This window comes from Aulostomus chinensis, chromosome 3, assembly GCF_037954235.1.
Source record: "Aulostomus chinensis isolate RoL2024-O1b breed Wild chromosome 3, RoL_Achi_v1.0, whole genome shotgun sequence".
Taxonomy (NCBI): Eukaryota; Metazoa; Chordata; class Actinopteri; order Syngnathiformes; family Aulostomidae; genus Aulostomus; species Aulostomus chinensis.
Genome location: NC_141322.1, coordinates 21,092,945 through 21,118,663, shown reverse-complemented (window position 1 = coordinate 21,118,663; position 25,719 = coordinate 21,092,945). Strand labels below are relative to the sequence as shown.

The following is a 25,719-nucleotide window of genomic DNA, read 5'->3' as shown; positions in this document are numbered from 1 at the left end:
ACATGGAGCCCATCAATAGACAAACTAAAAGTAATTTGTTTTAGTAGAATTGCATGAATAATATCATTACCTCACAGGGCATAATTGGGATCGTTTCTGACCTCAGTATGACCTTCATTTTTAGTACAAAGTAGTTCTTACTTAAAACCCGAGAGTCTTTAAAAATACGTCAAATCAACCAAATAATTTTGTTTTTGTATTATTATTTCTTGCGTGAGGTGTTCGTGTTACTAACCACGTTGTTTCAGTCCCACGTGTTTCCCATCACAAGTCTTATCCCCCAACATTGGAGCTCTTATAAGTGAAGTAACTTGACAAAGCAAGGAACAGCAGCTCGGTCACTGAGGAACATCTGGCTGTGTGTAACTGCACCATGAAAGCAGTGAAAAGGATGACCAGGCACTATTGAAACAAGCATTCTTCCCAGGAAAAAAAAGCCTGAGCCCACCCACCAACTGATTCCCATTATTCCCATAGTTTCCCTGGTGATCGGGGCCAGGTTTGTCTGTCAACACTGGTCCCGTAACACCGGTGCATCTCTAAGAGAAAACCAAACTTTAGAGCTCTCTGCTGTTCAGAGCAAGCAATCGATCTTTAACTTCTCTACTGGGAGGATGATGTAAATTTGCAAGAGGGGTGAAAACAGTTGAAAACATACTAACTATACAATCATTAATTTGCCAGTACTCTTTGTGAGTCTTAACTGATTTTATTTATGATGCATTATTAACTTTGGACAATGTAACATGCAATATGATAATTATATTATTATTAAAAACAAGAGACAGTATTAAAGGGTTCAGTTAAATGATTCTGGTCATTTATTCTCCTCTCTTTCTTGTATTTTGTCTTAATTGTATTCTTATGTATTCTTTCATTTGAATCACCCTCTATGCCCTGTACTGATGACGTGGACGCTGCGATAGCGATCATCTGATCAGATGGAAGACATAGTTTGGGATTAATTCTGTTGAGGGATAGCGATAGCGAATGAAATGTGGATTATTCTGAGACGAAAATATCTCCTTCTTTTACATTATCGACCCTCAGCCTCCTTGCTTGGCGTCCACGTGGGTGTCAATATTAACATGGGCTCCTGTAGCTCTTAAATATCACCATCGTCCCTCACGGGTGGCAGGAAACGTCTTCCTATTGGAGGCGAGGCGCGTCACGACCAGGGCGGACAGTGGTGTGGTCCACACGGCAGGATGAGGAGGGTGCCGCCCAGAAGCGTGCCTACTTATTGGATCGACCTATACGTGTTGTTGCTAGGGGCGTGCGTTGTGCTGTGAAATATTCTTGTTTCCCTGGGTCTTTTTTGATGACAATTAAGAAGATAACAACACGGGGGTGATAAATGCGCCGAGAACCGACTGCTTAAAACCTGAGGGGGACCGTGCCGCAGTGAGCTTAATCTGATAAGCGCTTCTCTCCATCCTGCGTTGCGCTCCGATCCGTGATATCACTGGAGAGAAAAGTGCGTGTGGATAGTTAAAGGAACAATGCAGAGATGCTGAGGTCACACTTCTTGGAGCTGATTCAGATTTTCACCCGTTCGCCGGTTATTTATTTGCAGGTCGATCGCTGGTTACAAGGAATGACAGCGGCGCACTTGCCCGTGATGTGTCTGCTGTGGAGGGATTAGTGTGTGGCACATCCCGGCCTGCCCACTGTAGGCCACTCTGGGGAACAATCGCGTTTAATAGAAAGATCCAAGGAGGGGATTTTAGCCAATGTGGAGGGAATTGCTTTTGTGAACTGGCAGTGCCATCAACTCCGGTGTGTTCTGCAGCGAGGTGGACCGGGGTGTGAACTTGCTGGAGCAATGCGCGCATCCTCCGAGCTCAACATCTTGTGGAGATGCTCCGTGTCCTAAACAAATTCAAGGCATATAGGTCCATCTAACCTGATCTCACGAACTGCGTCACTGAGTATTGCAGGTAGGCAGCAAACTCTTCCACCGCCGGGAGGGGAGCATGCTGGTCATCCTCGCACAATGTCGCCGGTAAGGTGTTGAGCAGTTTACCGGGGATGGATTCAGTGGATGAATCCAGCAAAGATCCGCCACTAGGATCCACATTTTCCTCAGCACCCAATTTGGACTCGGACATAAATGCAAATGCATTTAGGCCAATTTATGAGAACGGGGCAGACCACAATGTCAACATACAAAACACAGCCCTGCGAGGAGCCAGTGACCCCAGCGCCTACCCCTCCACAGACTACCGCGGGCTGCTCCGCCAGAGGTTCATCCGGAGAAGTATGTGGGTGTCTGATTCCGAGGAGCAGTCGGTGGACCCGCAGGAGTGTGTCATCAGCACACCGGTACTCAACATCGACCTGCGCTCTATCGTTGGCCGGGGTCGGACCCGGGCCTTACATGTGACCCGTCTGGGCCTCCAGGAGACTTCCAACCCGGAGAGCCAGGTGGGGCTGAAGGACAGTGCCCCAGAGAGCGCAAGCACAGGTGTGGAGCAGGGGAGCGAGACTGAGGCCAAGGAGGAGGTCGGGTCTTCTGATGTCACAGGTAAAGCAGGAAGTGACGAGAACGAAGAGGAACCTGGCATGAAGGCGGTATCCACATCACCCGGGGGGCGCTTCCTCAAGTTTGACATTGAGCTGGGGCGAGGGTCCTTCAAGACGGTCTATAAAGGGCTCGACACGGACACCTGGGTGGAAGTGGCGTGGTGTGAACTCCAGGTACGTCCACTCATCGTTCACGTCCATGAATCAGCAACAATGGAAACACCTGCCTTGCAAAGTTCATTTGAGTGAGAATGAAATAAAGTGACTTCATTCACCTGAAGTAGCAACAATCAAAATGAATAGTTCTATTCCAATTATTTCACTGTTCAGAGGACTGGGAATGATGATCAATATCAAAAAGTGACTGGATTATTATCAGCACACAGCACATATTATATAACTTCTCAGTGACTTCACTTAAAGCCCTACATCAGGATTTATGACTGCTTCAGGGTAAAATTGATTAACCAATCAGCACCAGATCTCAATACTCTGTTATCCTGCACCTCCGCGCATGACACTACGGAATGTTTACAACCTCATATTTTGTGAGATGTTACTGTGTGAGACACAGATGAGATACTTTGTTGCCATGTTGATTTTGTTCATGAAATGTGTCCAAGTGAGTCAACCTTATTACAGAGAAACATTACGGAGCAGACGGAAGAGGAGGAGACTGCGCTTTCCCTCTTATGATGCTTCATTTGGTTTTAAATCCATTTCACACTGAGATGTTCTCATCATGCAGTCATGTGTTACAGGAATGTTAAACCTGACATCAGCAGACACACGGGCTGACCTTAGATTTAATCTGAGTAGATTATTTAGAGTTTTCAGCAATTCAACAAATGAGGGAAGTGAAGGCATTTTCATTTTGCCCCACAAAGGTAGAAATACACTGCCTCATAACACAGAGCTTGTTGTATCTCTAATCTGTGTATGTGATAATCTAATGACCAGTCTAAATGCTCTCCATGTGATATACAGATTAGCCTGCAGACAGACCTGTCGGCAGGCATGTGTCAAACTCTGTGCGGAGTAGAATACTTGCCAGGAGATTGTATTTCAGATCTCTTAATGAACTATCACGGTGAACTAGAGAAAATAGTGTGCAGTAAAGTACAGAATCTATTATGAGCAGGTGAGGTATGCCAAGAGATTCAATGCAGAACATAATTTTATGAGCTTTTGATTTACAATAATGAGAATAGTGTTGCTACTTTTAGGTTCCACCCTGCAGTGTGACTTTATTGATTCTACAGCAACAGCATGATAGGGTGGTTTTTTTTTTTTAGTCGTCCTGGGCTTGCAGAATCCAGGTTCACTCTGTCAGTTGTGACAAAACTAATTATAGAAATTAGAAGCCAGTTCAGGTCCACAAGATCAATAGGCCTCATTCATGAAATATCCTTTCTTCTTACACGCATTTGGATGTGTTTTACCCTCAATTTAGTCTTACGGACAGCAAGCAAAGCCTGGTGGAAACTCCTTGCTCCTCACATCCATTGGTAGCTTTTCTAACATTCAAGTATTTGCAAGCCTGGGTAACTGAGGAAATCAATAGGTGTCACCAGGCTTTTCTTCCTTTCTGCTTTAACACACAATTCGATTTTTTTTTTTTTTGCTCTCAATTTAGTCTTACAAATTTGGGCCTAAGAATATTTCATAAAAAAGGCCCATTGTACTCTTCTCACAGTTCCCATGAGCAAAAAAATGTGAAAATGACGTTTGGCCTGCTCTTGAGTTTTCAAAATTAGCACCATAATACACATATAATGAGGCTCATTTGGATGTGAAACCTCAATCAGTCCTTTAAGAACTTTACTAAGTCATTCCCCTGTTGACTGTACACGAGTAAATTAATGTCTCCTGGTTACATCCCAGGATTAAACCTTGGCTCCACTTTCATTACCTATGTTTGAATATGACTTCACAGTATATCTCACATTCAAATTCAGCTTTTTAAGTCTTCGTTGGGATTTAAAGGGATTTAAAGTGCACCTCAAGTGAGCATAAATCTTGCCTCAGTATTTCTTGTCGTCTGTCAAGAGAGAAACCAACTGCTGGTGGTATTTTTAAACACTTCTACATTATTAACCGCACTTCATAAAGGGGCAGTACATAGTAGGTGTGTGACAGGGGTGGTCTTGCATTTGATCTCCTCAGCATGTATGTGCAGCAAGCGTGTGTGTGTGTGTGTGTGTCTGCATTTGTCTGAGCAGGCTCTTAAGGGAGCTCTAGTGATGATTCAACCACCCTGTCCCTGGAGGTGAGGCCTTGCCCTTTAGAGCCTCTGTGCCTCGCTTACAAAAAGCCAATGTAACTCAAATACTGTCCGTCGATGGACTGTATGCGGTATTGTACAAGTCAAAGAATGAGACAGCAAAAAACACACAATTGCATTACACACTCATATGAATCAGTAGGAGAGCTGCTGCCTGGTGTAGAACAGGCCAGAATGATAGTACTATTTACAGATTTGTCTATTTAAAAAAGATGGTCTACTGAGAAAGTCATTCAGCAAATTAGGCAAATATGAATTAGTGAAAATGCTTGCTCGCGATCTCACAGTTTTACATTTGTCTCGTTTGATCACCCCATGATAAACACTAAAAGTGAATTTATCTCCTGTGGTATTACAACACAGATGTCTGGAGAGTGAATCTTGCTGATGCAGCCCTCTGCAGCAAGACAGAGAGAGAGCGAGAGAGAGAGAGAGAGAGAGAGAGAGAGGAAAAAGAGGGAAAGGGTGGGTTCAGTTAAGGATAATGTGTAAAGCCGCTGTATTTGATACACAGCAAAATGATGGCTACACTTATATTAAACGCACCACTGTGTCCTCACCTTGCACACTCCATTTGGCTCAAATATCCTTGCTATTCATGTTCGCTTTTTTTTAACTCTTTTTTTAATTTCTGTATTGTAAATGCCACACCTTGCTTAAGTCTCATCTCTGCACAGAACCTTAGTACTCGGTCAGAAACTGCGGAGAAACGACATAGACAGTGATGGAGGTAAGATGCATTATGCTGCGCACTGCGTAGGTCACTCACTGTTGGCTGTAAATGAAATATGATTCTCCAGCATCAATCAATAATCAATGCAGAGGATGTGCAAAACATTATCATGTTTCCCAGATGTTTGAAACTACAATAAACACTTAAAATGTGATCATTAAGACAGCAAGATCAAAAATGTGGAGGTCACATAAGGTTTGACAATGGGTTGTTTCTGCGTGCTGACTAAAGAGAAAGAGAAATGTAGAGGATGTTGGCTGTCAGCTGTTTTACTATTTATACAACAGCTCAGGGAAGGCAGGGGCCAAAATATTGATCCAGTATACACGGATTCACTCAGGCCTGTGGACCCAAAGATGTACGATTTCAACCCATTCCACTTTCTTCTTATTTACTCACAGATTGTGGTTATTAAATCTTTTTTTTTTTGGACATTTGGTATTCACAAATGAAAACATCTCTAATCACAGATGTTTCTGTCAGTGTGTCAAATGACAATGAAATTTAAGATTTTAACCTAAATGTGGTTGAGTTTTTAAAAATGTTTTTTTTTTATTGTTATGGGTTTTTCTTCTTGTAAATACAATAGTTATATATATAAAAAAAGAAGAAATAGTTCTGACCCTCATGTTTACCCCCTAAAATGCCATGGTTGTGTTGACTCTCCACATGAGCCTGAGGCAAATAGTTTTCCTCCTGAAGATACTTGGGAAGATTTTCTGTAAGAGGATAAACACAGTATAGGATAACTTTTTTAGCCTTTTATTGTATTGTATGTAAAAAAAAAAGAAGAAGGGATCATATTTGAGCTGTCACGCAAACCTGTCAAATGACCACTGCTGCATCTTCTCACTCTGATTGGGCTCAAGAACACTGGCATGAACAGTGAGTGAACTTGGAAGGAATTTTTCAGTTATATTTAAAAAATTAATGCTCTTTTCTCTGTGTTACCAAGGAACGGAAACTGTCCAAAGTTGAGAGGCAGAGGTTCAAAGAGGAGGCAGAGATGTTAAAGGCTCTTCAGCATCCCAACATTGTGAGATTTTATGACTTCTGGGAATCACCGGTCAAAGGGAAGAAGTGCATTGTTCTGGTGACAGAACTAATGACCTCAGGGACACTAAAAACGTGAGTCACAAAGAAAATAGGACAGAAAAAATATTCTGTTCTATATTGTATGAGATATGTTTGTCCCTATGTGAGCCTGTTTTGCATTTTTAGTCCTGCACATGACTGTGTTGTCAAATTTATTTTCGAGGACAGTAATAAGATGACCTACGTCATTGCAACAAGCTTCTGATAACGTAATGACGTCATTACAGCAGAGCTAATGTGAGACTTCTGTCTCTGCATTTCCAAGATATCATCCCCGTTACAAAATGGATAACTGGGATTTGAAATTTCGCATTCCTGCCAAGGTGTTAATTCAGAACCTCCAGCACTCATTGCACTGCAAGATGGGTCATTTTCCAACATCACATGCAGTGAGGGGAAGGCGTAAAACTACTCTAAATCTTTCTGCTGAAAAATGTATAATTTATATCATTGTGTCTGTCTTGATCTACTAATTGAGGTGATAGCGGTTATGGACTTAGACTATAAGCAAGTGAATTATTGTCTCGCAGAGTTTAATCTAAGCAGTTAGCACCACTGTGGCTGCCATTAACTGCTGCTGAAACCTCCAACCTCATTCAGGTGGTAGATGGACTCATTTTTATCTAGTGCCTTTCTAACTTAGCAGCTGTCAAAGTGCTTTGCAGTGCTGCTTCATTCATTCACACACTGCACCATGCATGGTGCCAATCTCATGAGCAATTTGGGTTTGAGTATCTTGCTCAAAGACACTTTGACATGCTCTCTCAAAGTGAAGATCAAACGAGCAATCGCTGGGTCACAATACTGCCACTATCTCCAAGACAAGCTGCCCCAGATCAGCCATGACGCTCATTATTATGAAAAAGAGAAAGATTCAAATTAAAAATAGATCTCAACTTGGTTGCCTTTGTTGATGAGGTTTTTCTTCATCATTTTACAGCTAAATAACTAATTACTATTATTTGTGTCTTTTTAAAAAGACAAAGACAGAGCTGCATAATAAGTGAGATTTTAATGATTGTGTTTAATGAAGTACTAGAAACTTCCAGCACAGAAACAGGGGATCACTTCATCTGCTCACTGGCTAGTTGAGGACAGACCTTGATATATCAATCCGTCAGGCATCTCAAGTTTTGACAAACGAACGTTCCCGACCTGATTACACGTGTTTTTACGTATGTTTCCTGCTCTCGCAGCTATCTGAAACGCTTCAAGGTGATGAAGCCTAAAGTTTTGAGGAGCTGGTGCAGACAGATTCTCAAAGGTCTCCACTTCCTCCACACAAGGACTCCGCCCATCATCCACAGAGACCTGAAGTGTGACAACATCTTCATCACTGGTCCTACCGGCTCCGTCAAAATAGGAGACCTGGGCTTGGCAACACTCAAGAGGGCCTCCTTCGCTAAAAGTGTTATTGGTTAGTTATTGGCTGGTTAGCCACCTTACGGTTTTATTGTGATGAACAGATGTCTTTTAATGTAAGTTCTTAGAGCTTATGTTTCGTTTTGGTTGGCCATATGAAAAGACACTATTGCTCACTTTATAGTAATGTATGCTCATATCATAGGTGTCATTTTTTTTAAACAATGTTAACTATAATTAAAGTCAGTATATGTCTGTTTTAGGCTCCAGTAGTGTGGTCTAAGTTTTATTGTATAAACTTATATTAATGCATTTGATTTGGACACAAATCCAGAATTTGTGACTTTCCAAACTTCTTCTGACTTGCCTGTCAAGTGACTTTTTAGGATATTCAACAAATCCGCCTTGTGAACGTTTTAGATTTCAGTCTTCGATGCTGGTATTGATTCCTGAGTTTATAAGTAATCACCCAATCTTGATTCAATTCTCCAGGCACTCCAGAGTTCATGGCCCCAGAAATGTATGAGGAGCACTATGATGAGTCTGTGGACGTCTACGCCTTTGGGATGTGTATGCTGGAGATGGCCACCTCAGAGTACCCCTACTCTGAGTGTCAAAACGCTGCTCAGATATACCGCAAAGTCACAAGTGTGAGTTTACGCACAAAGTTAGATTAATCTCTGTGCCAATAAAATATATGAATTTGCAAGCATGTATATCACACATTCCCTCTGATTTATTATTTAGGAACATATATATAAATTAATAAACTTAAATAACCTGCTTTATAAATTAAACCCAGTTCATCATATTGCTTTTTTTTCACATAATCCTCAAAATAACATACAGTATTTTAAATATTTTATAAATCATAGCGTTTTCTTTTCTATCTTACAATGCATTTTTCATAACTTGCTCCAGAACCTGGTGGCATTATGGCAGAATAGAAACCAATGTATTCCTTCATGTGGCTGAAAAGCACATTTTGTATCGTGTGCAGTTTCACAAATGTATTCAGCAACCCAAATAGTTTACATACATACATAGTTTAGCATCGAGTCTTTGGAAATGGGGCACTTTAGAGAGTCTGCCTCTGACACTGTAGCTGGTACTCTTGAGTCATGACATGTTATCGTTGCCTTGTTTTTCTTTTTTGTTGCCAGGGGGTGAAACCTGCCAGCTACAGTAAAGTTAGCGACCCAGAAATTAAAGAGATAATTGGCGAGTGTATCTGTCACAGATGGGAGGAAAGGTAAGTTTCTTCAGCATGTTGTATGCAGGCAAGGTTTTATCCATAACCTAACACACTGAGTTGTGTTTGTGTTCCTCCACCGTGATGTTAATGCCACTGTTTGACTCCGACACAGTTAATGCCTCTGTGCCTCATTCTCTTTAACTGCCACAGTGACCTTTGTATGCATCAGTAGCTGCAAGAGTGTTTTTGTTGGTGTGTTTCCCGCAGGTACTCCATCAAAGACCTCCTGAATCATGCCTTCTTTGCGGAGGATACAGGTGTGAGGGTGGAGCTGAATGAAGAAGATGATGGGAAAAAGTCCTCGATTGCATTAAAGCTGTGGGTCGAAGATGCTAAGAAGCTGAAGGGGAAATACAAGGACACTGGTGCTATTGAATTCACTTTTGACTTAGTGAAAGAGGTTCCAGAGGTTGTTGCTCAAGAGATGGTAGGTATATGTTTCTACAATTACTGTCAGATTTGTTTAATATTGATGGAAGAAGCATTTTGGACAAACTTAGTATTACTTTTATTTTCACTGAGCGGTCCAGAAGCACTGCTTGGGTCTCAGCACTCATTTGTTGTTCACATCAGTCTCCTCTCTTGTATTCCACCTGCTGGCTTTTTTTGTCACCTGGGCTACAATCGTGGAAAATACTCCATTCCGATTGGCTGGCAGATGTCTGTTAAAATCAATGTTGAGCAAAGTTCTAAATCAAAGAGCAAAGGAAGCTGCATAGTAAAGTTGTTAGTTATAATAGGGGGAAAAAGTTTGCTGAATCACTGTGAAACTCACCATTAAATGAGCATAATATTGTATGACGAGGTGGCAATGAAACCTTCCCTCATCTATCCTTCAGTTATATGCAGACATCTTGTTGTGGATTATCTGATGCGTAGTTCCACTGTGTGTCTTATTAAATGCAACCTTCCTCAGTATAAGACACTACCTTTTGCATTACTTGTTCTTCTATCCAACATACTGAGTTTGTGAAACAGCTGGTGGTTGTGGTTCGAGGAACGGCTATAATAGAGACACTGCATTAGAGCATCTCAACTGTGTTCTGTAGGTGGAGTCTGGCTTTTTCCTGGACTGTGATGTGAAGATAGTTGGGAAGTCAATCCGTGATCGTGTGGCTCTCATTAAATGGAGAAGGGAGAGAACATCCTCATCAGGAAATGGCGAGATGGCTGTGAAGAAGACGCAGCAGAATCTACTGCAGGTGCCGGGTACTGGTGTACCACAAGGAACTATGCTATCAACAACAGACTATGAAGACCAGGAGTTGGAGCAGCAAACGCTGGCTGTACCAGTCACTACCTCTTCCACATGTGAGGATCTGCTAGGATAATGACCCATGACTGTATTGTATAGTATATTATTTAATGCACATACGTTTTTTGAAGCAAAAAAGTATATGCTGCCTTTTCCAGGACCCACAAATGTGTGTTGAGGTCCCTTTTTTCCTGCTGCTTCACGTCTTTATGTTTCAAGAATGCAGAAAGAGCCAGCCACGTATACTAGCTTGAAGCTAAAGGCAACCCTCTTGACTTAGTACTAACAGCAGCAAAAAAATGACTGGTATAATCCACATCTTTATCCAACAGAATGCTCAATAATCCAGTAAATTATACAGTAATCCTCCGGACCAGCTAGCACATTCATTTGAACCAACTGAATCTCGTTCATGGTAGCACCACAGCTGAAGTATTCTAGTTTATTTTTAGCTCAGATCAAAGTGTTTGTGGATTACTGAGCATGCAGCTGAATGAGGAAGATGCGGACTATCCTAAGAAATGTGCTTGCGATTTTGGAAGCAGATGTTTTTGGACAGATTTGCTGTTGCTGTTCGAGAGGGTTGCGTTTAGCTTCAAGCTCAATATACTGGGCTGACTCTTTCAACATTCTGGATGAACCAAGAATGATGCTGTTGGGAAAAGATCTTTGTGACCTCAAGTCTCCTATATGTAAGCACCTAAGTCAATATACAGCTTTTGTGGGACATATCGATTTACCATAAAATGAAACAAAATAGTGAAATTGTGGGCTTATTCAAGTTAAAAGAGAACCAGAGAAAAGGAGACTGCAGTGTTTGAAAATCACCTATTAGTCAGCAATGAGACATCACACCCAGCTGCTGAATTTTAATGAGTTGCTACTCTAGTGTCTCATCCCCTCCCTGCCCTTGCCAAATGTCTATTCTTCCTGCAGAGGGCATTGTGGTGAATTATAAATTTTCTATTCACTCTATTACAGCGGACAGGGGAGTGAGCTCTGCCGTGAAATTAGATGATCCAAACACACAGCAAAATGGCTCCTACCAATCTCTTCCCGAACCCATCTCCACAGCTCAGATGATCTTCAGTCCCTCTGCACAGCCAGACCCTCAACTGCACCAGGGGCCCTACCAGCAAACTGCAGCACAGGCCTCACATGACAAATACCAACAAACATCCACGCAATTACATCAGGGAGCTTACCAGCAAAGCACTAGTCAGCTGCACCCTGGGACTTATCAACAACCTGCAGCACAATTGCACCTGGGGTCATATCAGTCTCAAACAGTAAGTGCATGCATTTATTATGTCTGTACAATCTTTTTTATTAGGATGTTCAGTCTTTCTAAAATAACATTTTTCATTTGCTTTTTTTTCTGGGGGGGGGGGTGGTGATTTCTGATCAGCGTCACTGCAGTGATCCCTTTATATGTCATCACAAGTTGCTCATCGCTGAGAGCTCTGTGTGCAGGCGTGGAAGTGCCTCCCTGGTGGAGCTATTACAGAGTAGGACACACCCTCCCCATGAGCCAACGTCTCCAAGCCATTTCTCACATGATTCGGCCTCGATAGATACCTCAGAAAACTCAGTGCACGCCACAGACAACCTATTTTCTAACCCTTTACAGAACCCCTCATTATTATCTTCCTATATGCCACCCCATCTACTTTCTCATCATGACTCTGTAAGTCCTTTAAATTCACCTGTCCTTCCCACAAATGTACGCCATCCGTCAGAGCGCCGTCTGAGCACCCCACGCAGCCCGCAGCCCAACCACCGCTGTCAGGCTTGCATGTCTCTCCTCCTGACAGACGGGATGAAGGGAAGCAGAAGTTTTGGTCACACACATGTTAGCTCTTTCTCCACATCTGCCCAGTTTACTCCACTCTCTCAGCCAGCCTCATCCCCATATCAGGCAAGGTCTACTCCAGTTAGTCTATCTTCTTGTTTGGCCTCTTCCTCACCATTAAGAAGAAGTTTGTTCGAGGGTGGAGATCTCACTCTCCTCAACCACTGTCTCCATCACATTGTCAGCCGCAGAACAAGTTCTCCCACCCTCTCAGGGAGGCAAACTAACTATCCTATGGGCAACCACCGGGAGTTTGGGGGTTCCACCTCCCTGTCGGTTGAGAACATAGACAAGAGTAAGAGCCTGGATGTTCCACTCTTCTGTAGCCCAAATGTGAACTGGAAGCTTCTCTCCACACACGACAGCAAAGGCAGACCAGATCCACCGGTAGGTTGGATAAGGAGGCTCTATGCTAAAGGCTGCCATAGTGATCCTGCAAGCTGCTTCTCTTCATTGGTCGCTCCATAATGGTAGTCTCCTGCTTACCCCCAATAAGGGTTTGACGTCATACCAAAGCAAGAGAGTGTAATGGCAGGCAAAATAATGTGCTACCCCAGTGTGTGTCAGTAAACAGAATGCATGGCTGACGATAGATTCCCACAGTAACTTTCCCCTTTTCATTCAGCTTCCCTGACAAAAAATGACAACCCCTTTCTTTGATACACTGAACATTTTTCACCTTGAATTGAAGTAAATATACCATCAAGATCTTCTGTTGCACTATGAGTCATCTTGCAGTGTGCCTACAGAGTCCAGTAAATGTGTTCTCTCATGTGTTTCTGACAGACAATTTCGGCTCCTGCAACACCAGCCTCGACTGCACACCAGAGCAGACAGACAGCACAGAGCTTCCCATCCGCAACTCCCGTCCCACAGACACAGCTTGCAGCCCAACCCAGCCAGGACCAGGTACTGCATGTATCCAGCCATGACACCCCCCTGACATTAGCTGTAATTAGATGCCAAAAAAACCCCCCAAAAAAAACAGAATTGGATTGCAAGTTGCTGAGTAATGTATCATATAAATCTATTGGGATTGTTGGTGGTGCAAAACTAAATAGCAGATTTCTGTTTTCGTAGCCATATAAGAATGTTTGACAGATAAAATATTAATGGTCTTGGTGCTTTTTTTTTTTTTAACTTTACAGCGGCCACTTCATGAAAGCTATTAGAAAGACTGTTAAATCAATTTGATATTGCACTCCTTTAACACTTTTTCATTCAGTGCATTCTTCTTACTTTAAATGCTGCTGTCTACATTACCCATATTGCATCTTGACTTAGGTCCGCGTCTGGTTGTGCGTGCGTGTATGTGCATGCACGTGTGTGTGTGTGATGGCTTCTCATATAGCTTTGTTTCCTTCCATTTGTCTCCTCTCCTTCCTTTAGTGTCATCTCCAGCCAGCTGGTGTCCTTCCGCAGGTAGAACCATCATATCCTATATCTAGCTGCTGCCAGCTACATTGCAAATATTGCAAACCACACTGAATAATTAAATCATCTACTCTCTGTATTTCGCACTTTCTTCAAGTGGAACACGGACCAGAATATCTTGGCAGTTAAATAAGGGTTAAGAACATTCTTAAAAAAGATGTTTGACTTCCTTTCCATAGCTGTTATCTGTTGACCAGCCCTCATCTCACCTGAGTCCTCCTGACATATCCACCAGTTTTCCACAATCAGGCTCCAGTGCACCTCCCCCACTCCTGCCCCTGCAGATCAGCACACAGGTGCGTTGTAGCAGCATTAGAAAGACAGGGTTAAACAAAAGAGGAGGTAGAATTTGCCTTAAACATCTTATAAAAGTAATATTGGTTACATGGTTGAGTAACACATAGCGGGCCTGTGTGCATATTATTTCTACTGAATGCTTGTCTTTGCTCATTATATATCACTTTCCCTTTTCTTTCCCAGTTTCCCACACCATATTCTGTTCAAACAGGGGGGCACATGCCCCATCCCTTCTCCCCAAGTCCCCTGTCATCTGCCTATAGCAACACTATCCCTTCTATATCTAGCTCCTACTACTCACCTTCAGCTCACCATCCCAGCCTTCCTCTGACTCCTCATTCTGTTTTATCCCCCATACCTTCTCTTGGCACCCCTCAGAGCCCTCTGTCCACACCTCAGCACTTAGCCAGCGTGGCACACCCTGTTCCTCTTCTTGCCATGACCATGTCCTTTGCAGTGCCCCAGCAGCCGGGCAGCCCACCGACATCTCAGCCAAACATTGGTAGCTTCCATTCCACCCATCCCTTACCTCTCTCCCAGGTACAACTCACCCCATACCCTGCCCCCCTCCCTGAGCAGAAACTGGCTGATCAGCCTGTCCAGGTGAATATTTGACTCAGTTCTCACTGTAATAGTTGGGTCAGGTGAAAATGTACCAAAACCTTCCGTGCAATGCATGCAGGGCATGCATTTGGGGATTTTGAAGAGATCAATATTTGCGTTTACTAATGAACAATGGCCTAAATATGTTATTTTTTTCCAGGTACAGAAAATTGCTCCACATGGGAATTTGGGAGATGCTCAGCTTTTGGCTTCAGTTCACCCTGTGTTACCTGCAGTAGATCCAGAAACTACAGCAACCGGCCTGAACTTAACTGTAGCTCCCACAGTTAAAGTCCCAGCTCCAGTCTCAGCAACAGTGCAAGTCGAAACCCAAGCCCCAGCACAAGCTCCAGCTGTAGTCTCAGCAGCACAAACCCAAGCACCAGGTCCGGTGTCTGCTCAAGATGCAGAAACTCAAGCTTCAGCCCCATGTCAACGTCCAGCTGCAATACAAACCCCAGCTTCTGCCCCAGTTCAGGCACCAGTAACCACAGCAGTTCCTCCAAAAGTCTCATCTGCAAGCTCAGATGCTTCTTCAACTATTGGTAAACCTCAACTGTCAGGACCAGGGTTGGTCTCTGCCTCAATCTCTGTCACATTGCCAGCCCAGGCACAAACTGCAGCTCCTTCTCTTGCTCCAGCTCCTCTTGCAGCTTCAGTCCCAGCTCCAGTTCTGCAGCCTGTTGGCAACCAGACAGTTTCAGTGCCTGAGTGTGCCAGCCTGGCACCAACTCAGCAAAAACTAGACACGACATCTGCATCCAGCACCCTACAGCAGGAGCCCTTTGTAGAGGTAATGATAAAACCAGTTGGTGTATTTTTTAGAGTAATGTTTACAATACTGTTAAATGCTGCTTTATGTGCACAGTCTTTAAACTTGGGGTGGGGGCAATTTTTATTTGCTGACAGAAAATTGCCTTTTATTTGAGGTCTCATTAATATAAATGAATGCCTTAACCAGTGGCTACTTCCTATTCAGTTCCAGCAGCATCATATTTATTCATCTCATCCTCAAATCAGCTTGCTGTTGACTAAATAAGCACATTCAAGGTCAAAAATGAAGTGAACAGAAACATTAAGTCAAATTATACAGCCCTGTGGCAATTCATTTTCATATGTTAAAAGACACCAAACTTTTTTTTCTACTTGAGCATTTTCTGTCTACAGGATGTGTTTCACGAGAGACCGATATCATTACCCAACTATGACAGGTGTGCACCTTTTTTATATGTATTTTTTTCCACTTTTAAAATACTCTCTCATAACTTCAACTAATGAGACTTGTTGACAAGCTGCATCCATAGATAACATTTTCAAATTTCTCTTTATAGTCTTAACTCTGATGTGGCATCTGGTAAGGAAGCAAGTGACGGCTATGACAGCTTGGCTAGTGGGGGTAAGGGGGACGGAAAACCACGAAAACACCATCGCAAGTCGGCCCGCACACGCTCGCGTCAAGAAAAGACTAGCAAACCCAAACTGAGCATGCTCAATGTGAGTTATGGTGTACTTGGCGTACCTTACGAATCATGCGACCTCAGTGTTTCTGATGCTAAAGCATTATCCCTGAACCCACAGGTTTGCAACACAGGTGATAAAATGGTGGAATGTCAGCTTGAGACTCACAACCACAAAATGGTGACGTTTAAATTTGATCTGGATGGGGATGCTCCTGAGGAAATCGCAACTTACATGGTAAGTTCTTCGACCTGCTGTTTATATGTTGTATTATAAAGAATAAATTTGCTTCTACGGTGTATTTTAAACATCCTTCAAACTGTGTGGCTATAGGTAGAGAATGGCTTTATCCTTCCGTTAGAGAAAGAGATTTTCATCGACCAGCTGAAGGATATTGTAGATAAAGCTGAGGACATGTTGAATGATGACTTGGAGGGTGAGAGGGTCTCTACCTTGAGTTGTAGCCCTCAACAAGGCCAAGCCACTGAAGGGCAAGTAGGAGAGGTAAGAGGGCTCTTGCAGTGCTTCACAGATACTCTTATGCAGACGTAGAAAAAAAGCGGCAAAGTAAAATATTGACTTCTTTCTGTAGAGTCCTCAACCTGGAGCAGCTCAGCCGGTCTACCAGCAAAATGGTTAATGATTTTCTCTCCAGTTTTTTTTTTTGCATGTCATATTCACGTAGAAGGAAATGGGCTTTAATTGTTTGACTTCTTTGATTGCAGTCCTTCATACAGGGAAGAGGTGGTTCATAATCTGCCCTGTAGAGGAGACTCCCTCATCGAGCCAGGAGACGCCCTCCGAAGGCACAACTACGCAGTCTCCAGGGAGCTCAACCACAACTCAGCCTGCTGACAGTGGCACTGCAAGGCCATCGGCATCTAGAGGTGACTTCGTTTTTGCTGAGCAATTTCAGTATAAAAATCTGTCAAACAGCACTGTCTTGTGGTGGCTTAATGTAAAACATCCTACAGTTTGAACATAAATGCTGGTCTTTTTTTATTTGACATTTTCCCTGATCTTAATGTGTTTTTCTTCACAAGATGGGTCATCCTCTACAATGTCTGGTGGGAGTGGAGGCTTCGTCTATGATGTCTATGGTTTCTGTAGCCCCCCAGTCATGTCAAACACGGACCCTCTACTTTTGGCCACTCTTTCTCCTCCTGTATCTGCTCCCCCAACCCTTCAGGCAGTACCATCAGAAGAGCCTGTTTGCAGCATGGTGCAGCCCAGTGTGCATCAAGCTCAGCCAGCCAGAGCTCAAACTCTGCCTCCATCATCCCAGCATACCTCTTTTCAAATGGAGGAGTCAAAAGCATCCCCTCTGGGTTCCAACTCACCCACCCATGCTGCTCAACAGATGGCTGACATATCGTGTCCTGTTTCTGTGGCAGAGGAAGTGCCCTGCTGCCCTCTGGTCATGCCCCTGTCTCTGGATGTGAGCAGTTCCCAGGCTGGCTCTCCTCTCACTCCTCTTCCCCTCCAGGAGCCAGGGTCAGCCAAAGAGCCGCTCTCGCTTGCCTACAACTCTGCGGTACGAAGTGAGCGCCCACAGCAGCCAGTGGTGCTCCACCAGCCTTTTTCCAGCGTGGGAGGGACGAAAGTCCCCTCGCTACCCCAGAGCCCAGCACCATCCCAGCATGCTGGGGGGCCAGGGGAGTCCGATGGTGAAGGACGTCTGGCCCGTGGAGGCTTTGTGGACAGCACCATAAAAACACTAGATGAGAAACTAAGGAACTTGCTCTACCAGGAGTATGCGCCCATGTATCCATCAGGCAGTGCTGCAGAGACACCAGGCTCTGGCACGGAGTACATTCAGTCTCCTCCTGGTCCCGACAGTGCCACTGGAGGGTCAGGAAACAGCACACCAGGCCCATTAGAGGAGGCGCGCTACAGGGCAGGAGAGCAGCTGGTATGTATATGAGCAAGCATACAAACAAGGAATTTAATTAAATATGTTATCTTACTTTATATTATTTACTTATGATTTACATATGATTCGGTTCAAGAAAGAATTATTTTTAAATTCAAGCCACATGTACAAATAAGTTTAGGCAATGGTTTTACTGTGCTGATTCAATTAGAATGTAATTAGACACAGTAGGCATCATCACAAACCCTTAATACAACACAATGATATAAAATGACAGTCTGTAATTATTCTGATGTCTCTGTTTTGTTTGGCACTCCTCCGATGTCCTCCATTAGCCTCAAATTCCAGAGCGAATGGATAGTTTGAGCACACTGAGTGACTCAGCTGTGTGTGGTATGTGCAGCATCTTCATTTGACAAGATTCTGAACAAATTTGTGTTTTAAGATACTTTCACGACCGCTATGCTACTGTGTTTATTTTCATGGAAATTTGGGAACATTTTTCTGCAGCTTCCCAGTCAAGGAGACACGTGTCTCACTCTGCTTCCTGCTCTGGGACGAGAGGCCGCTTTAAGGTATGAGGAAATAACTATAAATCTGCTGTTAGTCCAGACGCTTCACCTGATGACCTGTGTTTACTCATCCTGTTTGTTGCTTTTGGCAGATCATCTCTGTTCCTCCTGAAGTGGCCAACAGACGAGATGTGAAACAGAGGAGTTGGAGCAGTGCTGCCTCACCAGCGCACCCTGCAGGTTACAGCGGGGATCATATCCAGGCTGAGACCATGACCGCCTCCACCACAATTGGCCGTTTCTCTGTGGTTAGCACGGAAGATGACATTACACAGAGGACACGCTGCAGCCGCTACTCTGCTCCACCTGATTTTTACTTGGACACACCCCCTTCCATGGCCAAACAGTGCCCCCTGCCTCGTGCCCTCACCTCAACCTCAGTTCCTGTGGATATCACAGTCCGAGCGCGTTTTCTCTCCTCTGACTCTGGGGCAGAGAGCAGCCCTGCAAAGCTGGCCCCTGCCACGCCGTCTCAACATACTCGTACTGAGCGCAGAGGAAGTGACCTCATGAAGAGGGCAGTGGCCTTCCTCCGTCGCTCAGGGCGCAGCAGCAGCGTTCAGAGCTCTGATTCGCCAAGTAGGCATGGTGGTGTTCATGGCTCAGCATACGCCAGCAGTGATAATGATTCTGAGATGGAGGACTCAGATATGAAGAGAGAACTACAGAGACTCAGAGAGAAGTGAGTGTTACTTATGGTTTTCTTCTTGTTTCTCTTTGCATGGAAATTCTTTTCCAGCTACCGTTCAAGTGAAGAGTAATATCCTCCTTCCATTTTCGCAGACATCTGAGGGAGATCTCGGAGCTGCAGGCCCATCAGTGGGGAGAGGTGGAGCTGCTGTACCGCCGGCTTGGCAAAATCCCTCCCTCTGGTCTGAGCCTCTCACATGTTGCACCACCTGCAGGCCGTAGAAAGAGGTCCAGCAAACATAGGCTGAAGCCCGGAAAACTTCTCAGCCCTCTGGTTCAACAGTTTAGACATGTCACAACCAAAACTAGTGACTCCAGCAGATCCAGTGAGCTCCACTTCATCGTCTCCAGCATTTTAAGTTCAATGTTCATGGCAAATGTAATTCTGATGCTTGTGTGCCTGTATTCCTATCAGCTACTACCGGTACAGGTGAGCCTACGGTGAGTTTAAATGGGTCTCCAGCCAAAGGATCTTTCCCTACTCACAGCAGAGCACGGTCCTGCACCAGCCACTTACCAAGCTCAACCTCAGAGCCTGTGCAGACTCAGCAGCCCTGTTCTCTCAAGGGATCCTTATCCTCTGATAATATTTATGCTGGACTATATGGAGATGGCACCGGCACACGGGCTCCACCTGGACAAGGTGAGTACTAATTTAACAACAGGATCTCATAGTTTGGATATTCTGGGCAGTAAAGATCTTGATTTACGAGTGAAGTAATGACAGGTACTTGTCTGTGGTGTTGTGTTGAATTGCGTAGGGGCATTTCAGTGTATGCTCTTCTTACCCTGGTGTCTTCTTCCCTCTTTGATTATACTTCTTTACAGGCTGGTCTAATTACCCTCAACCATCTGAGAGAGTGACCTATAAATCAAGTAGCAAGCCAAGAGCTAGATTTCTCAGTGGGCCTGTGTCTTTATCTATCTGTTTGTATCTTTCCTCTTCCTATAAAGCTTCAAGTTTGTGTTTTCCATCTTTCTCTACTTTTAGCTCATTGATAATGTTTTTTTCTGTCTTTGCTGAATTGTTCTGCAGTGCAGCTGGGCTTTCTGTTGCAACACCTCATTCTTATCACCTCATCCTTCACATTTGTCTTGTTTCTCTCGCACAAAATGATATTATTTATTCAAACCCCCGAAGAGTTAAAATTGTTGAAAAAGGAAATAGTTTCAATAACTGAAGGAGCTAAATTTAAGGCCAGAAGCACCAAGGTTTGGATAAATAGGGTTCAGCTTAAATAGTGAGCATGATCTCACAGTTCATCTCTGTTCTGTTGTTGGTTTGTGTCATTCATCCACCCTGGGATGTAACATGTATACTTATTTTAGTTACGTGCCCTTTATCATACCCCTGCTTCTCTCTTTGTACTTCTGTGTCATATCATACTGCACTCAGCATCATCCGGGCAACCTGCATGATTTTTCTTTCAAAAAGATGGTCTTGGTTCAGGGGACTGATTACTTTTTGTACCAGTTTTGCTGCAAGTTTGAATGTACTTTTTTCTTTGTTCTTGTTGCCATCCTGCAGCGATGTTTTTCATTGCATCCTTTTTATTACACGTTATTAGCTGCTGATGGACATGACAGTTTTGTATAAAGACTACTTTTTTTCTTAGGGGCAACACTGAAGAGACTATGTCTTGGCAAAGAGCGAGGCAACAGTATGTTCTTTTTGATAATACGTCGAAAGTCATGTTGCATGCAGACAAATCAGGCTAATCAACATGATAGTAAATGTGTGTCTATGACTAATATCAGGGTCTGGTGCTGCATCAGGGACTGTCAGTCAGTCACAGCAGCCACCCAGTGGTGCCACACCACCTCCTCATCAGCCAGTGATGGGACTGGCACAAGCTCAAGCCAATAACAGCAACAACAAGAGAGCAACCTATCCTGGCCCGTCTGTGACCAGTGAAATCACTCTGCCTGAAGACCTGCAGCGGCTGATGGACGACTGGGCCCAGGAGGTTCTCATTGTCACCCACAGGCCTCGTACGAATTCTCTGAATATCAGCGGGCAGCAGCTTCACAATCAGGTTGTGCCTCTAACACACAGACACCTCGCCAGTACTTCAGCTTTGAGTTTGCATGTCTCTGTCGCTGAAATGACCCTGTAAGCAAAATCTTTAATAATTTTTTATTTGGATTAAGAAAGAGGTACCAAACATTAACATGAAAAAGTCCATAAGTGAAAGCTTTTGCAAATACCTGCAGTGTTGTTAGGCCATCAGCCTTGCAAATAGGTACTGATCACGTTTTAAACCAGTCCACTCAGTGCAGAAAACTCTGACCTGCAGGTGGTGCTCTTGGTTTAGTCAGGCTACACTGTAGCTATCAGGGGTACTACAACGCATTCATGGCCTTTGAGTCATTTCATTTGCTGGGACATTCATAAGTTTAGGATAAGCACTACAGAATTCCATTCAATTTATGTTGCAAATCCCTGGAGTTGGTAACATTCTTTTATACTATGTTCCCTGACAACAGAATTGATTTCAAGCTGTGTGTTATGAGTTGTATTTTCAGAATAGTGTTTTTACATCCAAATACATTTGAGGAATTCATTGATCCTGGATTTTTTGTTCCTCTTTCATTCAATGTGACCATCTTTACGTTTATAATTGTTTATTTTTTGTATTTATATTTTTGTATTTGTTTTAACTCTGTCATCATTTTTGATGTTCATTGTTGATACTTTTTCCTTTTCAAAACGGATATCTACGTTCATTTTCAAGTGTCCAACCACAATCATTGCTGTTACCATCTCTTCTGTTATTACATTTCAACGACTTTGACCACTTTCATGTCTGATATCTACGGAGCCCCCTAGGGGACATAAGTGCGTATGTTGTTTTTGTTTTACCACTTTGTTTTTTGTCCTACCACTTTATTTTTTTTGGCCTCACACTTTATTTTTTCTTCTACAACTTTGTTTTTTATATCCTAACATTTCATTTTTTTCTCCTAAATTTTTTTTCTCCTAAATTTTTATTTTTTCCCCTAACACTTTGTCTTTATATCCTTCCACTTTTTTCTTTTTCTCCTTCGACTTCTTTAAAGGAACACTTTTGTCTTTTTTGCTGTTGTCTTTGTGTTTTTGTTCCTTCAACTTTTTTTTTTAAAAACTCGAAGTACCACTTTAAACTCGTACTTCGACTTCAAACTCGTACTTCGACTTCAAGCTCGTACTACGACTTTGACAGACAGCACTGCGGAGCCCGTCCAGCAGGGGGAGTCAAAATAAAAATTTAGGAGAAAAAAATAAAGTGTTAGGATATAAAAAACAAAGTTGTAGGAGAAAAATAAAGTGTGAGGCCAAAAAAAATAAAGTGATAGGACAAAAAAACAAAGTGGTAAAACAAAAACAACATACACACTTATGTCTCCTAAGGGGCTCCGTAGATATCCAACCGTGTTCTTCCTTTGAATATTTGTTATTTACTTGACATTTGTCTTTATCTTTTCTGTTTATCCACCTGTCTGACTGCACTGTTCATCCTTACAGCTGGTTGTCTGTACCCATTGTTATGGGGCCGGGGGAAGGATAGGGAAGGAGTAGCATCTTCACCTGAGTGTGTCTGTATATGTACTTCAGTGAGGAACAAAACATTGTTGCGAGGTTAAATATCTCTACAAATATGAAACTCTTTAGGTATCATCATGGATAGCCCCAGATCCCACCAACTGCCGCCGGTCACACCCTGACAGCTCCAGCTCGATGATGATCAGCAGCCCCTCAACAGGGCCTGTTCCCAGTTATCTGCTACGCTCCACTGCTCCCTCGTTCAGGGCCTCACCTCTCTCTTTTACCCAATCGCCTGGGTTGCTCTTCACCCTTCCTTCAGGAGTCTTTGCCTTTCCTGATGTGCCGCCATCCCAGGATGCCCCCAGTCCCATTCCAACGCCATCATATGAGCCGCCGGACCCCAAAGCGAGGACTCTCTAGCCTGAGTAGCATTGTGTCTTCCAAATCTTTTACCAAAAAGAAATGTCACTCTAGTTCTAGTCAATCTCATATGCATATACTGTATATATTTAGCCAGCATGTACGTCACTACATGTACATACTCCATTCATGGGTCTTATATGTTTTATTTGCATCAACATACCTCATGTTCATACTACAGTGCATTGCAGTGTAATGGTAGTCATACAAAATGAAATAAGTTGCCTTTTCAGGCTTGAAATTAAAGATTTGTCTCATTGCTTAGGTATGTACCTAACCTCTTGTGGAATGTACATAATGTAATGATGCTGTGTTTGTATATAGAGTTTAAGTTGCTCATATCACCCTGATATATAACCTGCCGTATGTATATATGAAGTCGCGGTAGTGTGTACATTGCTCCTGTGTTTGTACAGTAAAAATTAGAGGATTCATAGGCTGGTGCTGCAGCTAATGCAACACCTTATTACAACATCATGCTGTCACTGTGAGGACTCCGACATACTGGTCACTAGGACTGCTCGCTTTATTCTGCTCTCTCAGTCCAAGGATAGGTTTCATTCGTCATCAATGAAATGCTTCCAGCACAAGCGCTTGAAATATTCTTAAGAGATTTGAATGAACTTGAACTTTATCTTCAGGTGAAAACACACCTGTGAGAGTGCCTTGAATTGCAGTTTCAGTTTTCTGAAGAAAAGCATTTAGATTCAAAGAAGACACTAGTTATTCTATAAATGCTTTTACCTTCAAAGATCCGTTAAGTGATTTGAATTACGGATGTGGATCGAAGCGTATTTAATTTAGCAACAAATATTTAAACGGTATAATCTGGCCATGTTGCAGTTCATAAAATATCACAGATTGTAAGGAAAAAAAACACCTAAATTGAGTTATATAATTCAGTGTATTACCTGTAGGTTATTCCTTGTTAACTGAAATTATTTTTTGGTGGAATTGCTCCACCACCTGCGCCACAGCCTGCATGAATACACTGATATTCTGAATGTGCAAAGGTTGATGTGGCAAGTTTCAGCAAGACATTGTCAAGAGACTGGCATCCATATGACAAGGAGGGCTGAAGGACTCGATATACGAGCCAAAATCATCATCATCCCTTACCTCTTCGAACGCAATCTGTAGCTTTACTTATTGTTGCCTTTGTGGTTTTCAAGAGATTAATGTGTTGTTTGTCATTGTTTGGTAAACGCTGAAGACATGGTGAAGGTAGACGCACACAAAGAATGTGAATTCTCGAGATGCTATTTACACAATGCATAGGTTTTTATTAAGTTTATTATTATATGCCTCGCGACACCATCTAGTTAATTGTATGTGTCACGGCTGACTTATTCAAAAGCTCCCCTAAGAATATCATGCTGTGGGAGTTTCACTTATTTTGATAATTTAACCTGAAAAACACTTTAATTTGCGGAACGGATTTCTCTTCTGTAAGTTCTAAAATTAATTTTTAAGAATAGCCTGTTCTATGATGCAGTCTGTAAAACAAATCTGTGGTGAAAAGACGTAGAATGGATGAAGTCAGACATTTCCTCAAAACAGATGACCTTTCCGCCTCGGACTGAAATGATCAAAAGGGTTGTTTCGACCACTCTGTGGTTCCTCTGTTTCCAACTCATAACCTCAATTTAAATAGTTGGCTTGTTATATTTACTGGGGTTCTCCACTCCAGATTTTTTTAAGCGATGCTGCAGAAGCTGAGAGTTCTGATTTGTAGTATGAATCAAGCTCCAAAATACTGAAACCAACTTTTTTTTTTTAAATGCAGCTGTAGTAGTAGTGTATTTCACATCGTCAGAGTTATTATTTTTTTCCAAAATCATTTTCCAGACCCAAAGAAGACATTCCTTGTAATGACTAAATGTTTAAAGAAAATCCCTCCATATTTGTACAGGGTGACACTGTTTTGATTATTATTGATAATCTGTCTTCAATACAGAATATCTTCCATAACATGTAGATTTTTTTCTTTTTTCCATTTCTGTGTAAAACATCTCCTATGCAGCTATTTTCATTGTGCTGTAAATCCTGTCTTCAATCTTTAATGCTTGTGATGGAAGCTAGGTTTAGGATTTGTTTTGCCTGCTGTATCACCTTCCTGACCTGCTCAGAAACAGTCTGTCATGACAGCTGTATATACTTGAAGACAGAAATAATAAAATCCTTTTTTTTTGTTGCTTGAAACCATAGATCAATGGACTTGTTTCTTCACAAATAAAACTCATGCTACTGTATAGGCAGAAATATGCATCTGTAGAAATTGAATTAATTATATAAATAAAAACAATTCTGGGCTTCACGGTGGTGCAGTGGTCAGCACTGTGGCCTCCCAGCAAGAAGGTTCCAGGTTTGAGTCCCAGCTTGGGCACAGGATCTTTCTGTGTGGAGTCTGCATGTTCTCCTTGTTCCTGTGTGGGTTCTCTCTGGTACTCCGGCTTCCTCCCACCGTCCAAAGACATCAAGAGG

At 42.8% G+C, this 25,719-nt stretch overlaps 1 protein-coding gene across 13 annotated transcripts; it reads left to right on the top strand.

Moving 5' to 3' along the window:
* Positions 1-1,175: 1,175 nt before the first annotated feature.
* On the top strand, positions 1,176-25,442 carry wnk2 (WNK lysine deficient protein kinase 2). 13 transcript variants are annotated; one of them, XM_086199551.1, is made up of 31 exons: positions 1,177-2,700; positions 6,499-6,671; positions 7,835-8,055; positions 8,493-8,650; positions 9,164-9,252; positions 9,463-9,682; positions 10,305-10,566; positions 11,492-11,799; positions 11,919-12,749; positions 13,149-13,271; positions 13,752-13,784; positions 13,976-14,092; positions 14,277-14,696; positions 14,857-15,241; positions 15,338-15,489; positions 15,864-15,907; positions 16,028-16,190; positions 16,275-16,391; positions 16,488-16,658; positions 16,747-16,789; positions 16,880-17,041; positions 17,198-18,066; positions 18,363-18,420; positions 18,538-18,602; positions 18,692-19,281; positions 19,383-19,615; positions 19,705-19,932; positions 20,118-20,216; positions 20,906-20,950; positions 21,048-21,325; positions 22,942-25,442. In XM_086199551.1, exons 1-31 carry the CDS (start codon positions 2,032-2,034, stop codon positions 23,233-23,235), a joined length of 7,620 nt encoding a protein of 2,539 aa, XP_086055677.1. In that variant the 5' UTR covers positions 1,177-2,031; the 3' UTR covers positions 23,236-25,442. The 13 variants fall into 13 exon arrangements, with proteins under 13 accessions (XP_086055683.1, XP_086055684.1, XP_086055685.1 ...); XM_086199549.1 differs by having other exon boundaries at positions 14,857-15,489; positions 21,066-21,325; XM_086199548.1 differs by having other exon boundaries at positions 14,857-15,489.
* The last annotated feature ends 277 nt before the right edge of the window (positions 25,443-25,719 follow it).